This window comes from Mobula hypostoma, chromosome 6 (genome assembly GCF_963921235.1).
Source record: "Mobula hypostoma chromosome 6, sMobHyp1.1, whole genome shotgun sequence".
Classification (NCBI taxonomy): Eukaryota; Metazoa; Chordata; class Chondrichthyes; order Myliobatiformes; family Myliobatidae; genus Mobula; species Mobula hypostoma.
The window spans coordinates 168,103,225-168,120,276 of record NC_086102.1 but is presented as its reverse complement, the minus strand read 5'-3'; the positions used below and the strand labels follow the sequence as shown (position 1 = coordinate 168,120,276).

Sequence of the window (17,052 nt, the reverse complement as noted above, 5' to 3'; positions counted from 1 at the left end):
ACAACTGCACTTCTTCATTGCTGCCCCTATGATGGCCTAGTACACCTGAGATACTGCTGCCTACATGTCATCTGAGCAGGACCTTCAATGTTGTTTGATTGTTGGGCTGGCTGCACCCTCAGTGCTGTCCCAACATCATGCTTTTTAATCCAGTGACAGAGTGGTGGCTTAGCTGATATGGCATCTGACTTTCAACTCATTTCTGTCTTCTGTATTTTGATATACCAATGTGGAAAACAGAGAAGAGCTGACCATCAACGAGCAGAGCACAGCATGCAGTCTTTTTTTAAAACATTTTTCGAGATGATATGTGATTCTCAGTAGAGTTATACATTTCCGAACAGCGCCGTGCTTATCACAAAACTCTATTCAACATTTTCTATCCAAATGGCAAATGACTTGCTGAAAATTCTAGCGGTACATTTAGTAGTAAACCAATGTAGCACTCAAAATATATTTCCATCTTACAGTAATACTTACTGGAAACATTCCCAATTGTTCCTGCTGTTCCTCCACTTCTCTGATCAGAACATGCAGTGTCTTATTGTTGTATGGTAACCAGGCGCTCTTTTCCTCATTCTTTTCAGGGTAACAAGGAAGAACACTGTTGGCAAACTGTCTGCAGAGTGGACAAGTAAACTCTCCTTTATCCACTGAGAAATTCTGAAGCACCTGGTCATTCTGAAAGAAAATCACAAACTTTTTTTTTAAATGAAAAGTATCATCAAATTCTAACTTATGACATTCACTATAAGATTTATTAAATAATGTTCAAATAATGTTTCAAACTTTCTTACAACAAAAAATACAACATAGCCCCCAAGTAATTTAACTGCATGAAGAAATATTTATGTTTGTAAGTAAACAAAATTCAATAGCATCATATTAATCTGATATAATATGATCAGAATATAATCATTAGGCTTCCTGTTTCTCTTTAACATTGAGAAAAAAAAATCACTGGCCATGTCCTCAGATCTTATACAGATCAGCTGGCAGATGTATTTGCAGGCATTTTTTAATATATCCCTGCTTCAATTCATGGTTCCCACCACTTTAAGACCACTATCATCCTGGTACCCAAGGGGAAAGAAAGGTAACGTGCCCTAATGACTACTGCCTGGTAGCTTTGACATCCACCACCATGAAGTGCTTTGAGAGGGTGGTCTTTAACTTCAGCCTCCCAGACAACCTTGATCCATTATAATTGCCTACCACTGAAACAGGTCTACAGTAGACACCATCTCCCTGGCCCTACACTCATCTCTTGAGCATATGGACAGTAAAGACACCTAGGTTATACTATTGTTTACTGACTACAGCTCGGCCTTCAATACTATAATTCCAAGCAAACTCAACTCCAAACTTATACACCCGGGACTCAACACCTCCTTTGCAACCAGATCCTTGACTTCCTGATCAACAGACCACAATCAGTAGGGATAGACCGTAAAACCTCTGCCACAATTATTCTCACACTGGTGCCCCACAAAGCTGCATCCTCAGCTCCCTCCCATCGGACACAACAGTGCCAGATATTCAAATAGCTTGTCTATAACGCTCAGAAAGAGTTTACCCTAAACAAAAAAAGGGATTCTATGAGAAACCAGTTCCCCTCTACCACCACTCTGCTCCGTCTAGCGGAATTAGTCCTTAATTTCTCCTTTGGCTCCTCCCACTTCCTCCAAACTAAAGGTGTAGCTATGGGCACCCATATGGGTCCCAGCTATGCCTGCCTTTTTGTTGGCTTTGTAAACAATCCATGTTCCAAGCCTATACTGACATCTGTCCCCTACTTTTCCCTCGCTACATCGACGAGCTCGTTGACTTCATTAACTTTACCTCCAACTTTCACCCTGCCCTCAAGTTTACCTGGTCCATTTCCGACACCTCCCTCCCCTTTCTTGATCTTTCTGTCTCTATCTCCGGAGACAGCTTATCTACTGATGTCTACTATAAGCCCACGGACTCTCACAGCTACCTAGACTATTCTTCTTCTCACCCTGTCTCTTGCAAAAATGCCACCCCCTTCTCGCAATTCCTCCCTCTCCGCCACATCTGCTCTCAGGATGAGGCTTTTCATTCCAGGACGAAGGTGATGTCTTCCTTTTTTAAAGAAAGGGGCTTCCCTTCCTCCACCATCAACTCTGCTCTCAAACGCATCTCTCCTATTTCATGCACATCTGCTCTCATCCCATCCTCCCGCCACCCCACTAGGAATAGGGTTCCCCTTATCCTCACCTACCACCTCACCAGCCTCCAGGTCCAACATATATTTCTCCGTAACATCCACCACCTCCAACGGGATCCCACCACTAAGCACATCTTCCCCCCCCCTGCTTTCTGCAGGGATCGCTCCCTACACGATTCCTTTGTCCACTCATTCCCCCCCCCCATCCCTTTCCACAGATCTCCCTCCTGGCCCTTATCCTTGTAGGCGGACCCTCCTGGCACTTATCCTTGTAAGTGGAACAAGTGCTACACATGCCCTTACACTTCCTTCCTCAGCACTATTCAGGGCCCCAGACAGTCCTTCCAGGTGAGGTGACACTTCACCTGTGAGTCGGCTGGGGAGATATACTGCGTCCGGTGTTCCCGATGCAGCCTTCTATATATTGGTGGGACCTGACGCCGGCTGGGAGACTGTTTCGCTGAACACCTACGCTCTGTCTGCCAGAGAAAGCAGGATCTCCCAGTGGCCACACATTTTAATTCCACATCCCATTCCCATTCTGATATGTCTATCCACGGCCTCCTCTACTGTCAAGATGAAGCATTCAGCTTGGAGGAACAACACCTTATATTCTGTCTGGGTAGCCTCCAACCTGATGGCATGAACACTGACTTCTCTAACTTCCGTTAATGCCCCACCTCCCCTTCGTACCTCATCCGTTATTTACTTATTGTTTGTTTGTTTGTTTTTCTCTCTCTCCTTTTTCTCCCTCTGTCCCTCTCACTATACTTCTTGCCCATACTCTGGGCTTCCCCCCCCCCCTTTCTTTCTTCCTAGGCCTCCTGTCCCATGATCCTCTCATATCCCTTTTGCCAATTAACAGTCCAGCTCTTAGCTCCATCCCTCCCCCTCCTGTCTTCTCCTATCATTTCGGATCTCCCCCTCCCCCTTTCAAATCTCTTACTATCTCTTCTTTCAGCTCGTCCTGATGAAGAGTCTCGGCCCAAAATGTCAACTGCACCTCTTCCTAGAGATGCTGCCTGGCCTGCTGCGTTCACCAGCAACTTTTATGTGTGTTGCTTGAAATTCCAGCATCTGCAGATTTCCTCGTGTTTGCGTTAAAAGGATCCTTTTCTGGTTGGCTGCCAGTGACTAGTGGTCTTCTGCGCGGGTTGGTGTTGGGACTGCTTCTTTTTATGCTGTGTATCAATAATTTAGATGATGAAATAGATGGTCTTGTTGCCAAGTTTGCAGACGATACAAAGATAGGTTGTAGGACAGGTAGTGTTGAGGAAACAGGAAGGCTACAGAAGGACTTAGACAGATTTGGAGAATGGGCAAGACAAAGGCAAATGAAATACAATGTTGGAAAATGCATGATCATGCACTTTGGAAGTAGAAAATAGTCTGCACATTTATATCTAAACAGGGAGAAAATCCAAAACTCTGAGATGCAAAGGGACTTCGGAGTCCTTGTGCAAAGCACCTTAAAGGTTAACTTGCAGGTTGAGCCAGTAGTGAAGAAGGTAAATGCAATGTTAGCATTCATCTCTAGAGGTCTAGAATACAGGAGCAGGGATGTGATGCTGAGGCTTCATAAGGCACTGGTGAGGCCTCACCTTGAGTATTGTGTACAGTTTTGGGCTCCTTATCCAAGAGAAGATGTGTTGGCATTGGACAGGAGGTTCACAAGGTTGATTCTGGGAATGAACAGGTTATCATACTACGAACGTTTGATGGCTCTGGGTCTGTACTCACTGGAATTTAGAAAGATGGGGGAGGGGGCTCTCACTGAAACCTTTTGAATGTTGAAAGGCCTAGACAGAGTAGATGTAAAAAGGATGATTCCCATGGTGGGAGAGTCTAGGACAAGAGGGCACAGCCTCAGGATAGAGGGGTGTCCATTTAAAACAGAGATGCAGTGAAATTTCTTTAGATAGAGGGTGGTGAATTTGTGAAACTTGTTACCACAGGCAGCTGTGGAGGCCAGGTTGTTGAGTGTATTTAAGGCAGAGATTGATAGGTTCTTGATTGGACACGTCATCAAAGGTTACGGGGAGACGGCCAAGGGAGTGGGCTGAGAAGCAGAAAAAAGGATCAGCCATGATTGAATGGCAGAACAGGCTCGATAGACCAAATGGCCTAAATCCGCTCCTGTATCTTATTGTCTTATTGTTAAATTGAAAACAAGAAGAAAAAGAGTGGCAAGGGATGGTGCTAGACTAGAAAACTGGGAAATATTTAATATCCAATAGCAGAAAATTGAAGTGTACATAAGGGAGAAAATAAATTTTGAGAGAAAACTACCATGCCTTTTTAAAAAGGGTAAAGTTTCTATGGAGAGAGAGATAGATATACATACATACCTACACCTCCCCCCCCCCCACACACACAAAATGGAAGAGAGGAGCCATGGTAAATGTGGGGTTTGTAAGGGAACTATATTGGCGAATTAATTAATAGCAGCAAACTAAGAAATGGTAAGATGTTAAATAAATATTTGCATCACGACATTTCTGATATCCTTAAGATACCCTGGGTTAATTTCATAACGTGGTCAAAGTTTGAAAAATCTTGACTGCAAGGAATAAAATACTGGAAAGATTCAGAGTACTATAGGCTGACAAATCTCAAGGACCTGAGAGACTGCATGCCAGGATCTTGAACAAAGTGGCTGACGAGCTGCTGGATCCATTGGTTGAATTTTTCATAAGTTGTTGAACTCTGGGAATGTATCAGAAGACTGGAAACAAACAATATGACTCTTGTTCAAAAAAAGAGAGAAAGGCAAAGGCAGGGAAATTATAGAACAGTTAGTTTAATTGTCAAGGTTCTTGGATTAATAATCAAAGAAGAAACTGCAAATCATTTCAAACATCTGAATATAATAAACCTGTAGAGACGAGAAACTCCAGAAGCTGAAACCTGAAGCAAAAAGCAGTATGCTGGGGAAATGCAGCAGGTTGAGCAGTGTCTGTCAGGGTGAAAGTAATTAATGACATTTTGGATCAAAATCCTGCATCAGGACAGAATTGACCATAAGGCAGGAGATTGGGCCTGAGAGAAAAAAAATGGATCCGTCACGATGAAATGGCAAAGCAGACTCAATGGGCCAAATGGTTTGCCATTTCATCATGGATGATCCACTTTTCCCCTCAGCCCCAATTTTCTGCCTTCTCCCCATATCTCTTCATGCCCTGATTAATCAAGTACTTATCCACCTCTACCTTAAATATACCCAATGACTTGGCCTCTGCAGCCAACTGTGGCAAAGAATTCCATGGATTCACCACTCTCTGGCTACAGAAATTCCTCCTCATCTCTGTTCTAAAAGGATGTCCCTCTATCCTATGGCTGTGTTCTCTGATCTTAAGATTCGCCCAGCAAAGGAAACATCCTCCCCACATCCACTCTATCGAGGCCTTTCAACATTCGATACATTTCAATGAGATCACCCCTCATTCTTTTGAATTCCAGTGAGTCGTGGCCCAGAAACATCAGAAGCTCCTCATGTGACAAGCCTTTCAATCCCAGAATCATTTTTGTAACCTCCTTTGAACCCTCTCCAATGTCAGCACATTCTTTCTTAAATAGGCGACCCAATGCTGCTCACAATTGTCCAGGTGAGGGGCAAATGTCCAACATAACTTCATAGAAATTTTTCATACTTGGTTTGTTTTATCTGAAAATTTACAAATTTATGGGCTTCTGAATTAGTATTCAAAGAAGAACGTTTTTACATTGGAGGTATGGTTTACATTGACTTTAATTAAATCATTTTATTTTTAACTCACCCTCAGCGACTCCATATAGGACTTATGACAGTCAATATGTAAAGTATGTCCACAGGTCTGAACATACACTCCACCTTCCCAACCAATGGAAACCGACTGTAAACAAGAACTCTATAAGAAGAATTATAAACAATCATTGAAGGTATATTTTGAACCTCAGCAAAAATTACTACAAATTAGATGTGGAAGCAAATTAAGTTTCTTACTCTGATCATGTATTTTTGGATCACTTCACTTACCATAAGAGGATTAAAATTCACATAGTAAGGATAGAATGAAATTTTAATTTCTAGTTTGTTATATACTTTGTTTTCAGTGAATCTTCTTACATATGAAATTCACCAGCTAATTTAGTAAATGGCTCCACATTCGAAGTCATATACAGGATAGATGTAATAGGCCAGTGGTAAGAGATCATTTTGTTACAATGTTGCCATCTACAGATCATTATGCTTAGTACAAAAATTTCAAAGAACAACAAAATCCTGATGATTGGGTAAAATCCAAGATTGATGAAGGGTCTCGGCCCAAAACATCAACTGTTTACTCTTTCCATAGATGTTGTCTGGCCTGCTAAGTTCCTCCAGCGTTTTGTGTGTGTTGCTTGGATTTCCAGCATCTGCAGACTTTCTCTTATTTGAAACAAAACAATATTTTAACAAGTTATTTTGTAAGGGTTATTGCTTGCTTGAATCCTGCCTCAGTTAATTGGACCTTCAGTTAATCAGGGCAATTGCTTATTTGGGACACCTCTTAAAGAACAAAAACTAATTGAGAAAACAGCCAGGATCCCCCTTTTGTTTATCTGGGACTCTATGCCACTTAATTGGCACAGGAGAATGTTGACAAACAGTTTCTAACTAGCATCAGTTGTGTGTATTTGTGTTCAAAAAGCAGGGATTTTTTGTCACTTATAGTCAGTGAGAAATAAGCAGCAAGACAATTCAAAATTGTTTTCCTCTCTGCAGTTTTCAGCATTCATGCTTGGAGATGCCAGAAATGGCTGGGAGTGAAAATGAAACAATTTCATTATTTCAACAAGTTAGGAACTACGAAGTATTTGAGGTAATGGGCAACCACCTTGAATATTACCTTTGGTCCCCACTGGACATTCAGCCCTCACTTGTGGCTTCAAGTAGTGGTTTGCATGCAACAGTGGCCACACCCCAGTACTCCACTTCAACAGGCGGGCTTAACCAGGTGAGGGCAGCTGGTGAATCTCATACCCTACTGAGACAGCGACATGCCTGTCTTAGCATGCAAACTCAAGCATCGACAGACTGGGCAGATGAAATCTACAGAAAGATCCAGTGGTCAGGAAGGCAGTTCCATAATGCTCCCTGGAGAGTGAAGGGTATGACGAGGCACAGAAGTCAAGTCAACTAAGGAAGCACCAGTTGTGATGACTACTCATACCACTGGACCTGGACTTCTGAGGTTGAGAGAGTGTAATTACCCCCAGTGCAATAGCTTTTCCACTTTAAAAACTCACCCACAAATGTTTCCTGTCATCGTCCGATACAATGGGTAGTGTTCTAATTTGTTCTGTATTTCATTTAAATACTTAATTTTTTATGCCATTAAAGAATAATTTGTCTTTTTTATACTTCTTATTTTTTAAACAATTTCCGTGAAACTTTGGCTAATTGGGGCAGTTGCTCAATTGGGCCAAAATGTACCGGTCCTGATGTGTCCCAATTAGCTGAAGTTTCATGGAAGTAAGCAGAAAAGAGTATTTTAAAAAGCCAAACTGTGTAACAAATTATGTATTTAAATGAAATACTGAACAAATCAGAACACTACCAATACTACTACAGTATTATAAATCTGTGCATTAGTTCCTAATATTTATCATCGGAGAAATTCATCCGCACCATGTGCTTTTGACTGCAAATGAACAAAATCAGCAGACACCTAGTGTAGATAATGAACTGCCTACATACAATGTTGTTGTGTTGTTAACATCTACATCCTTCAAATCTTCATTTTTCTTGCAACATTCAAGGCAACTGTCTATTCCTTCATATTCTTCGTAGTTCCTTAATTGTTGAAATTAGTGCAAACAAGAAACTGCCTTCACACAATGCTTTTGGCGATTACATCCACCAAATCTTTATTTTATTTGTGACATTCAAGATGACTATCGATACTTTCAAATTCTTCAAAGTTCCTAACTTATTGAAGGAGTGAAATTGTTTCCTTTTAACTCCTGCCCTTTTCTGGCTTCTCCAAGCCTGAATGCTTGAAACCACAGTGAGCAAAACAGTTCTGAATTGTCTTACTGTTTATATCTCGCTAACTATAGTACTTTGCCTAAATCTTCGGCACACACATATAGCTAGGGTGCCTAAGACTTTTGCACAGTACTGTAGTTGTCAGCGTGGAGTAGAGAGCGAGTCTGTAAATCTGGCAGGAGCAAAGGTTGTTGGGATTGGCATGGGTCGAGCGCTGTGAGACAGGTGTGGGACAGGTGTCAGAGAAAGAGTGCCAGGGTGGTGGTGGTACAGATGCAGATACACCCAGCCCTGAGGCATCAGGCAATGTCATTTGATTCCAATTAATTAGTTTATTGATCATTACAGAATGCCTCTCTCCCCTCTTCCTGCCCACTCTCGGTCTATAATAGAGATCCATACCAGAATCAGGTATGGTATCACTCACATGTCATGAAATTTGTTTTTTTTTGTGGCAGCAGTACAGTGCAATACATAAAATCACTACAATACTATGCAAAAGTCTTAGGCACCTGAGCTATATACATGTGTCTAAGACTTTTGCAACATACTATATCAGCGGCAAAAATCGCTGCTTTGAAGACAAACACTCTCAACTGATGTTATTTAAAAACTGTTCACTCTAAGCACAATGTAGTGTCGAACAGTCATGCAAGTGCACGCGACTGGCGCTAGTTAGAAACTGCTCAACAACAGTTTCCTGCCCCAATTAAGCAGTATTGTGTCCCAAATAAATATAATCCCAATACATCTTAAACGGGAATTGTAAAGATTATAACCAACAAGATTGAGAGACTAAAGGAAATATGCAGGCGTTCCAAAAGCATTTTGTGTGTGTTGCTATGATTCAGCACTGGTGGTATACAGAAAATTTACATAATCATAGTCATCTGCGCACGACTACCAAAAGTGCACCAGTTTACCGGCTTCATTCATTGCAGCTACCATTTTGAAAACATTTCAGTACAAGGATTAGTGCTAAATTATAGACAATGTTCTGCTAATAATTTGAATTTGCATAACCTGACCTAATGTTTTGCTAACTGGGCCACCTGGACGAATCCAGCCAAACAGAAAATTATTTTATGCCATTACCAATGTCCTAAAATTATAGAGTTGCATGTCGAGTTTATTTCTTCTTATTGTGGAATGTGGAAACCTTGTAATAATGCATGGTTGTTTATATTTAATTTTCAATGCCAATACCATGCCACAATACAGAAATGTGTTGCCTCAACATGAAGCTCATTTATCCAGACATTTCTTCCTTCCCTGTAATTATTTAGCAGAGAATAGGAACAGCCCAACAGAATGACAGAATGTTCAACTCCCAACAAATTATTGGCTTTACACAACAACTCTCATTGAAAACTGATATCATTTTCAACTCAAAAAAAAATGCTGGAGGTTCTCAACAAATCTGCAACATCTACTGAGTCAACGTTCTGGGCCAAGACCCTTCATCAGGACAAGAAAGTAAGGGGCAGAAGCCAGAATAAGGTGGTGAGGGGAGGGGAAGGAGTACAGGCTGGCGGGTGATAGGTGAAACCAGGTGAGGGGGAATGTGGATGGGTTAGAGAAGGAGGGAAGGGGAAGAAATTACCGGAAGTTAGAGGAATTGATGTTCATACCACCAGATTACAGACCGCCCAGACAGATTATGAGGTGTTGCTCCTCTAACCTGATTGTGGCCTTGCTGTAGTAGTATAGGAAACCACAGACCGAAGTGTCAGAATGTGAATGAGGTCGAACTGAAATGGGTGGCCACTGGGAACTTGCACCTTTTGCGGCGAAGGTGCTCGACAAAGCAGTCCTCCAATGTGTGTTAGGTCTTGTTGATGTAGAGGAGACCACACCACAATCACCACATACAATAGATTATCCCAACAGATTTGCAGGTGAAGTGTCACCTCACCTGCACAGACTGTATTGGGCCCTGGACGGTAGTGAGGGAGGAAGTGCAGGGGCAGGTGCAGCACTTGTCACACTTAAAGGAATAAGTGCCAGGAGGAAGACCAGTAGAGAGGGACAACTGAATAAGGGGGTCACATAGACAGCGATCCCCAAGGAAATCAGAGACTGGCAGTGGGGGGGGGGGCAGGCAGAGGGAAAGGTGTGCTTGGTGGTAGGATCCTGTTGTAGGTGACAGATTATGGGGAATGATATGCTGGATATCGAGGCTTGTGAGGTGGTAGGTAGGTAAGGACAAGGGGAACCCTATCCCTGTTATGACAATGGGAGGATGTGGTGTGTGCAGCATCGATGGTGGTGGAAGGGAGACCCCATTTTGGAAAACATGAGAACATCTCAGTAGCTCTAGAATGGAAAGCATCATCCTGAGAATGGATGCGGCAGAGATGGACAAACTGAGAAAAGGAAATAACATTTTTACACGGATGTGAAGAGGTATAGTCAAAATAACAGTGAGAGTCAGTAGGTTTGTAAAAGATTTCTAGAATGGAAAGCCTCATCCTGAGAAACACATCATTCTCCATAAATTCCTGTATCTAGAACAGACGCCATGAACCTCTGTATCCAGCACATTGTTCTTCATAACTCCCACCATCTACAACGAGATCCTACAACTAAGCAGGTCTCCCTCACCACCACTCGCTGCTAAGTGATTCCCTTATCCACTTGACTCTCCTCAATGATCTCCCTCCTGGGATTTATCTCTGCAAGTGTGACAAGTGCTACACTTGCTCTTACATTTCCTCCCTCACTACCATTCAGGAACCCAAACTTCTAGCTTAGGTGACATTTCACCAACAAATCTGTTGGGGTTATCTAATGTATCTGGTGTGGCCTCCTCTACATCAGTGGGTCCCCAGGCATATTGAGACTTTGTAGAGTACCTTTTGTCCAACACAAAAGGCAGGATTTCCCAGTTTCATGCATTTCAGTTCAACTTCCCACCCCTATGATTTCCTATACTGCCATAATGCAGCCACCTCCTACTCCATCTGGGTAGCCTCCAACCTGATAGCACGGATATTGATTTCTCTAATTTCCATTAATTTCTCCTCCCCTCCCCCTTCTCTCACTTTCCATACCCCATTCTGGTACCAATCTCACCCCTTTTCTTCTCTTCACTTGCCTATCACATTCCTCTGGTAGCCCCTCCCCTTTCTTCCACAGTCAACTCTCCTCTCCTATCAGATTCCTTCTTCTTCAGCCCTTTACCTCTTCCATCTATCACCTCCTAGCTTCTTATTTTATACCTACTCCCCCACCCATCCACCTTCCCCCTCACCTGACAAAACAGTACTCCCCTCCCCCAACCTTCTTATTCTGGCTCATTCCCCCTTCCTTTCCAGCCCTGGCCCCTCCCAAAATGTTGACTGTTTATTCACCTCCATAAATGCTGCCTGACTTGCTGAGCTCCTCCAGCATTTTGTGAGTGGAAAATGATGGCACTTTTCAATAAGAATAAAGCCAATAATTTGTTTTCAGTAAAGCATTCTGTCAATTTGTTGGTCTTTTCTGATTCTCTGCTAAATAATTACAGGGAAGGAAGAAAATATTGGATAAATGAATTTTGTGTTGGGGCAACACATTTCTGGATTGTGGCATAGCATAGTATTGGCATTGGCAATTAAGTATAAACGCCCTTATTCTGGCTTTTTGCCCCCTTCCTTTCCAGTCAATTTATTTATCATTTTACACTCAAATGTAATTATAACATGGAGAATTAAATCTGAAAAATAAGATTCTTACATCTTTGAAGCATCGTTGCAAATCTGTTATTCTGACATCATGTACAGTCCCACAGGTATCTTCAGGGTAAATCTGCTCTTCATCACTGGTTGGTAGTTTCTTTGGTTCAGCGCTTCTACGACGGTGCCCAAGGACTGTAACAAATCAGTGCTTTTACGTACGAATGTCAGAAATATAATAAAATTGCATTATAATTCAATCCTTTCTCCTGAACCAATCATGACAAATCAGCAAAAGTAAAATTCATTATTTTAGGAAAAAAAAGAATCAAATAGTTTAAAAATACAAACATATTTGGGGAAAACTTTATTTGCTATTTAGTACATGCAATTAAGTTCTTTATGCTCTCTCTGTACAGTTGTATTAAAAGAGTTAAATTCCAACAAATTTCCTTTGTAATCCATATATTAGATGGAATTAAAGTGCTAAGACCCCTTGAGGCTAAAGTAGAAAATTTTAGGTAGCAGCTGGTAACATCTAATAACATGTAAGAAAACAAACAAAATGGTACAAAATGTTACAGCAGCAACCAATGATGACATTTACTAAAATATTTTCATTCTATACCACTTCCCAGGAATATATTTAGAGTAAATTTAAGATTAGACAAGAAAACCAACCCATGACAATCTATAAAAGCTTTTGACGTTTTAGAATTGCCATTGTGTTATAAAAGCATGAATGATGTTGCTCATTTGGACTCCATGCCACAGATGGGCTTTATAACATTAGTGCCCCGTCATGGATGACTATCAGATTAAGCAGGCCATACTCAGTGAATAAAACATTATTATCCAGTTCCCCAACTTCCATATTTCCAATAATAGTGACCAGTTTTTCACATTCTACAGCAGAGGCCAGCAAAAGCAGTCAAAAGCAATGGGTTAAAAACACTTTCCCCTAGAAAATCCTTTCCAGACTTGAGAAATTAGTTTTGGCATACCACTCTGAATCATTGTGTTAGTTCTCTGATCTTTACATCTAAACTGACCTTTACAAAGAAAAATCAGCTTCGGGGATGAAAGCATTCCATGCAACATAGCTGGACTTTCTTTTGAAATCATGTGTCAATCATCATGACTTACATTCAGGAGCAATTTGCCTCAAGAGTACAGCATATGCAGAGCCAAATCACAATGGAATATCTTCACATTTAACTTATTTAAATAAGAAACGACAAGATAAAACGTAAAACTTATGCAAACAGTTACCTGATGAAGCCTGCAATAGAACCACTAATCCAGTTGGTCTTTCCTCTGTCGAAGGGCCACTCTGTCCACAAATTACACAGTCATACACAGTTTCTGAATCCTGTTTTTCTGATGATCCTATGTCCATGGCAACATCACTGTCAGGTGACTCTAAGAACAACCATTCACAAAAATTCAAATAAGGAAAACAAGAACTATAATAAAGAGTTTTAAATAGTGCCCAGCAAGACGCATCATCACAATAAAAACATCACTTCTTCCATTTAAGTTCATGAAGAAAAGCTGCACTTTTTCTCGTCCTAAGTAAGAACTCTGACTCAAATCATATAAAAGAACAACTCAAATCCATTAATCAAAAAAAAATGCAGATTTAGAATATTTAAGAATACATTTAGCAGGTTTCTTCAATACTATTCATACAGTCAGTCAAATTTGCTCCCCTCTGTTGGATTGAGCTGTATAATCATTATTTTCCTTGTAGTTATCTTTCTTATGCTTGTTTGTATTTTCTATATAATTATAGACCATAAGACATAGGAGCAGAATTCAGTCATTCCATCAAGTCTGCTCCGCCATTCCATCTAGTCTGCTCCACCATTCCATCATGGCTGATCCCGGATCCCACTCAACCTCATACACCTGCCTTCTCACCATATACTTTGATGACCTGACTGATCAGGATCAACTTCCACCCTAAATATATGCACAGACTTGGCCTTCACAACAATCTGTGGCAGAGAATTCCACAGATTCACTACTCTCCAGCTAAAAAAAAAATTCCTCCTTCCCTCTCTTCCAAAGGGTCACCTCTCAATTTTGAGGCTGTTCCCTCTAGTTCTGGATACCCACACCAAAGGAAACATCCTCTCCTCATCCACCCTATCTAATCCTTTCAACATTCAGTAGGTTTCAATGAGATCCCCCCCCTACCCTCCGCATTCTTCTAAATTCCAGCAAGTACAGGCCCAAAGCTGCCAAATGCTCCTCATATGTTAATCCCTTCATTCCTGGATCATCCTCACGAGCCTCCTCTGGACTCTCTCCAATGACAACACATCATTTCTGAGATATGGTTCCCAAAACTGTTGACAATACTCTAAGTACAGCCTGACTAGTGTCTTATAAAGGCTCAGCATTATCTCCTTGCTTTTATATTCTATTCCCTTTGAAATAAATGTCTTCTTCACCACAGACTCAACCTGTAAATTAACCTTCTGGAAGTCTTGCACAAGGACTCCTAAGTCCCTCTGCACCTCTGATGTTTGAACATTCTCTCTATTTAGATAGCACAATTGTTCCTTTTACCAAAATGCATTATCATACATTTCCATCTGCCACTTTTTTGCCCAATGTTCCAATTTATCTAAGTCCTGTGGCAATCGCATTGCTACCTCAGCACTACTTACCCCTCTACCTATCTCGTATCATCTGCAAACTTTGCCACAAAGCCATCCATTCCATCATCACTGACAATGTGAAAAGTAGCAGTCCCAATACTGTCCCGAGGAACACCACTAGTCATCGGCAGCCAACCAGAATAGGCCCTTTATTCCCACTTGATGCTTCTTGCAAGTCAGTCATTCCACGATCCAGTAACTTTCCTGTAACACCATAGGATTTTATCTTATGAGCAGCCTCATGTGTGACCTTATCAAACGCCTTCTGAAAATCCAAGCAAAAGACATCCACTGCCTCTCCTTTGTCTACCCTGCTTGTTACTTGCTCGAAGAACTCTAAAAGATTTCTCAGGCAAAATTTCCCTTAACAGAAATCATGCTGACTTTGACTAATTTTATCATTAGTCTCCAAGTACCTCAAAACCTCATCCTTTATAATAGACTCCAACACTTTCCCAAACACTGAGGTTAGGCTAACTGGCCTATAATTTCCTTTCTTTTGCTTTCCTCCCTCAGAAAGAGCGGAGTTACGTTTGCAATCCTCCAGTCCTCCGGGACTATGCCAGAATTAAGTGTTTCTTGAAAGATCATGACCAATGCATTCGTTCACTTTACTGCAATCTCTCTCAGGACTCTGGGATGTAGTCGTTCTGGCCCATGTGACTTATCTACCTTACGAACTTTGAGTTTGCCTAGCACTTTTTCCTTTGTAATAGCAATGCCACTCACTGCTGCTCCCTGACACTCACGGACCTCTGGCACACTGCTAGTGTCTTCCACAGTGAAGACAGATGCAAAGTACCCATTCAGTTCGTCTGCCATTTTTTGTCCCCCGTTACTACCTCAACAGCATCCTTTTCCAGTGGTCCAATATCATATAACTGAAAAAACTTTTGGTATCCTGCTATATACTATTGACTAGTCTGCCCTCGTATTTCATCTTTTCCCTTCTTCTAACTTTTTTAGTTGCCTTTTGTTGGATTTTAAAAGCTTCTCAATCATCCAACTTCCCACTCACTTTTGCTACCTTACATACCCTTTCCTTGGCTTATATGCAATCTTTATCTTCCTTTGTCAGCCACGGTTGCCTACCCCTGCCATTTGAGAACATCTTCCTCTGTGGGACATATCTATTCTGCGCCTTGTGAACTAATCCTAGAAACTTCAGCTCTGTTCTACTGTCATCCCCTGCCAGTATCCTCCTCCAATTCACCTGGGCAAGCTCCTCTCTCAATCCTCTGTATTTCCCTTTATTCCATTGTGATACAGATACATGTGACTTATGCTTCTCCTTTTCAAACTGCAGTATGAATTCAATTATATTATGATCACTGTCTCCTAAGGGTTCCTTTACCTTAAGTTCCCTAATAAGATCTGGGTTATTACACAACACCCAATCTAAGATAGCCTAAGATAGTGATTGCAGTTGGCTCCGTATTTTTCTGGAAACTTCTTGGTTTCAGTGGCCAGTGTCACATTACTTGAATGTGGCTAGTTAACTGGTTAACTGTTACCCTCCTTCCTTTTCTCCTCTTAGTCTTTCACCAGACTTCTCTCTTCATTTCCTTTGTTCTTGTAATGCTTAATAAAATGACAAATGCAACAAGTGTTAAACCTTATTCTTGACTTCTTAAAATCTGGGATCCCATACCTCATAATAGTATTTTCCATTAAAATACTTTAAACAATTAATTCAATAGACCAAGGATTCCCAACCATTTTTTTTATGCCATGGACCCCTACCATTAACTGAGGGGTCCATGGACCCCAGGTTGGGGACCTTGCACATTACTGGTTTCTCTATCCACTCTTACTGTCTTACCTACTGACAATCTCCAACATAAACTTGATATTGTTTATAATTTTATACAGGCTTTGAAATCAAAGATATGAATTCAACAATACTGATCAGCCACATTAATCACTTTTTAAATAGAGTAAGTGAGGCAAACAGATCAATGACCTAAATCAAGTACATTGAAACTCGGGTACAATGAAACTCGGTGGCGCTCACCTAGCTTGCTCATGCATTTAAAAGAAACTGACGGCTTAACAAAATGCTACTACTAGGCACAAACTACTACTGACATCTTTCATTTTAAATCAGTCCTGTGTGAAACTAAAATTAGGAATATGCAGAAGTAGGGCTAAACATAGCTGCCAGGGACAGTAAACCCTGGCTGACTCATTTCTAATTCTCTATATGTGAGGTCTGTTAATACATATTAATTCATTAGTCTTTGATAATGCTAAAAGAAATTGGTTAAAAAGGACTACTTCTATGTAAAAAAATCAAATCAAGTATGTTTTCACTTTCAGTAAGATGACTACTCTCTGCCAACACAGCTTTTAAAATTGACTAACTTAAAGCAGGATATCACATGGTTAAAGAAGCTTATTTTTAAATAATGTTCCACAAAACACCTAAATATTTAAACTTCCAAATACGCTAAATTTCACGCCAAAGCTGCATGAGTCATATGATTGCTATTTAAGCTAATAAAATTGGATCCTGGCTTAAAATGA

The 17,052-nt window shown here is 41.0% G+C and overlaps 1 protein-coding gene across 4 annotated transcripts in view; it reads right to left on the bottom strand.

Moving 5' to 3' along the window:
• Nucleotides 1-17,052, bottom strand: part of ubr3 (ubiquitin protein ligase E3 component n-recognin 3) — a 230,487-nt gene that overhangs the window by 81,680 nt on the left and 131,755 nt on the right. For all 4 annotated transcript variants that reach the window (XM_063052208.1, XM_063052206.1, XM_063052207.1 and 1 more), the window contains 4 exons: nucleotides 13,130-13,279; nucleotides 11,919-12,052; nucleotides 5,968-6,078; nucleotides 481-681 (listed from right to left, as the gene is read on the bottom strand). In XM_063052208.1, the coding sequence (XP_062908278.1) occupies nucleotides 481-681; nucleotides 5,968-6,078; nucleotides 11,919-12,052; nucleotides 13,130-13,279 (596 nt within the window). The remainder of the gene's footprint in view (nucleotides 1-480; nucleotides 682-5,967; nucleotides 6,079-11,918; nucleotides 12,053-13,129; nucleotides 13,280-17,052) is intronic.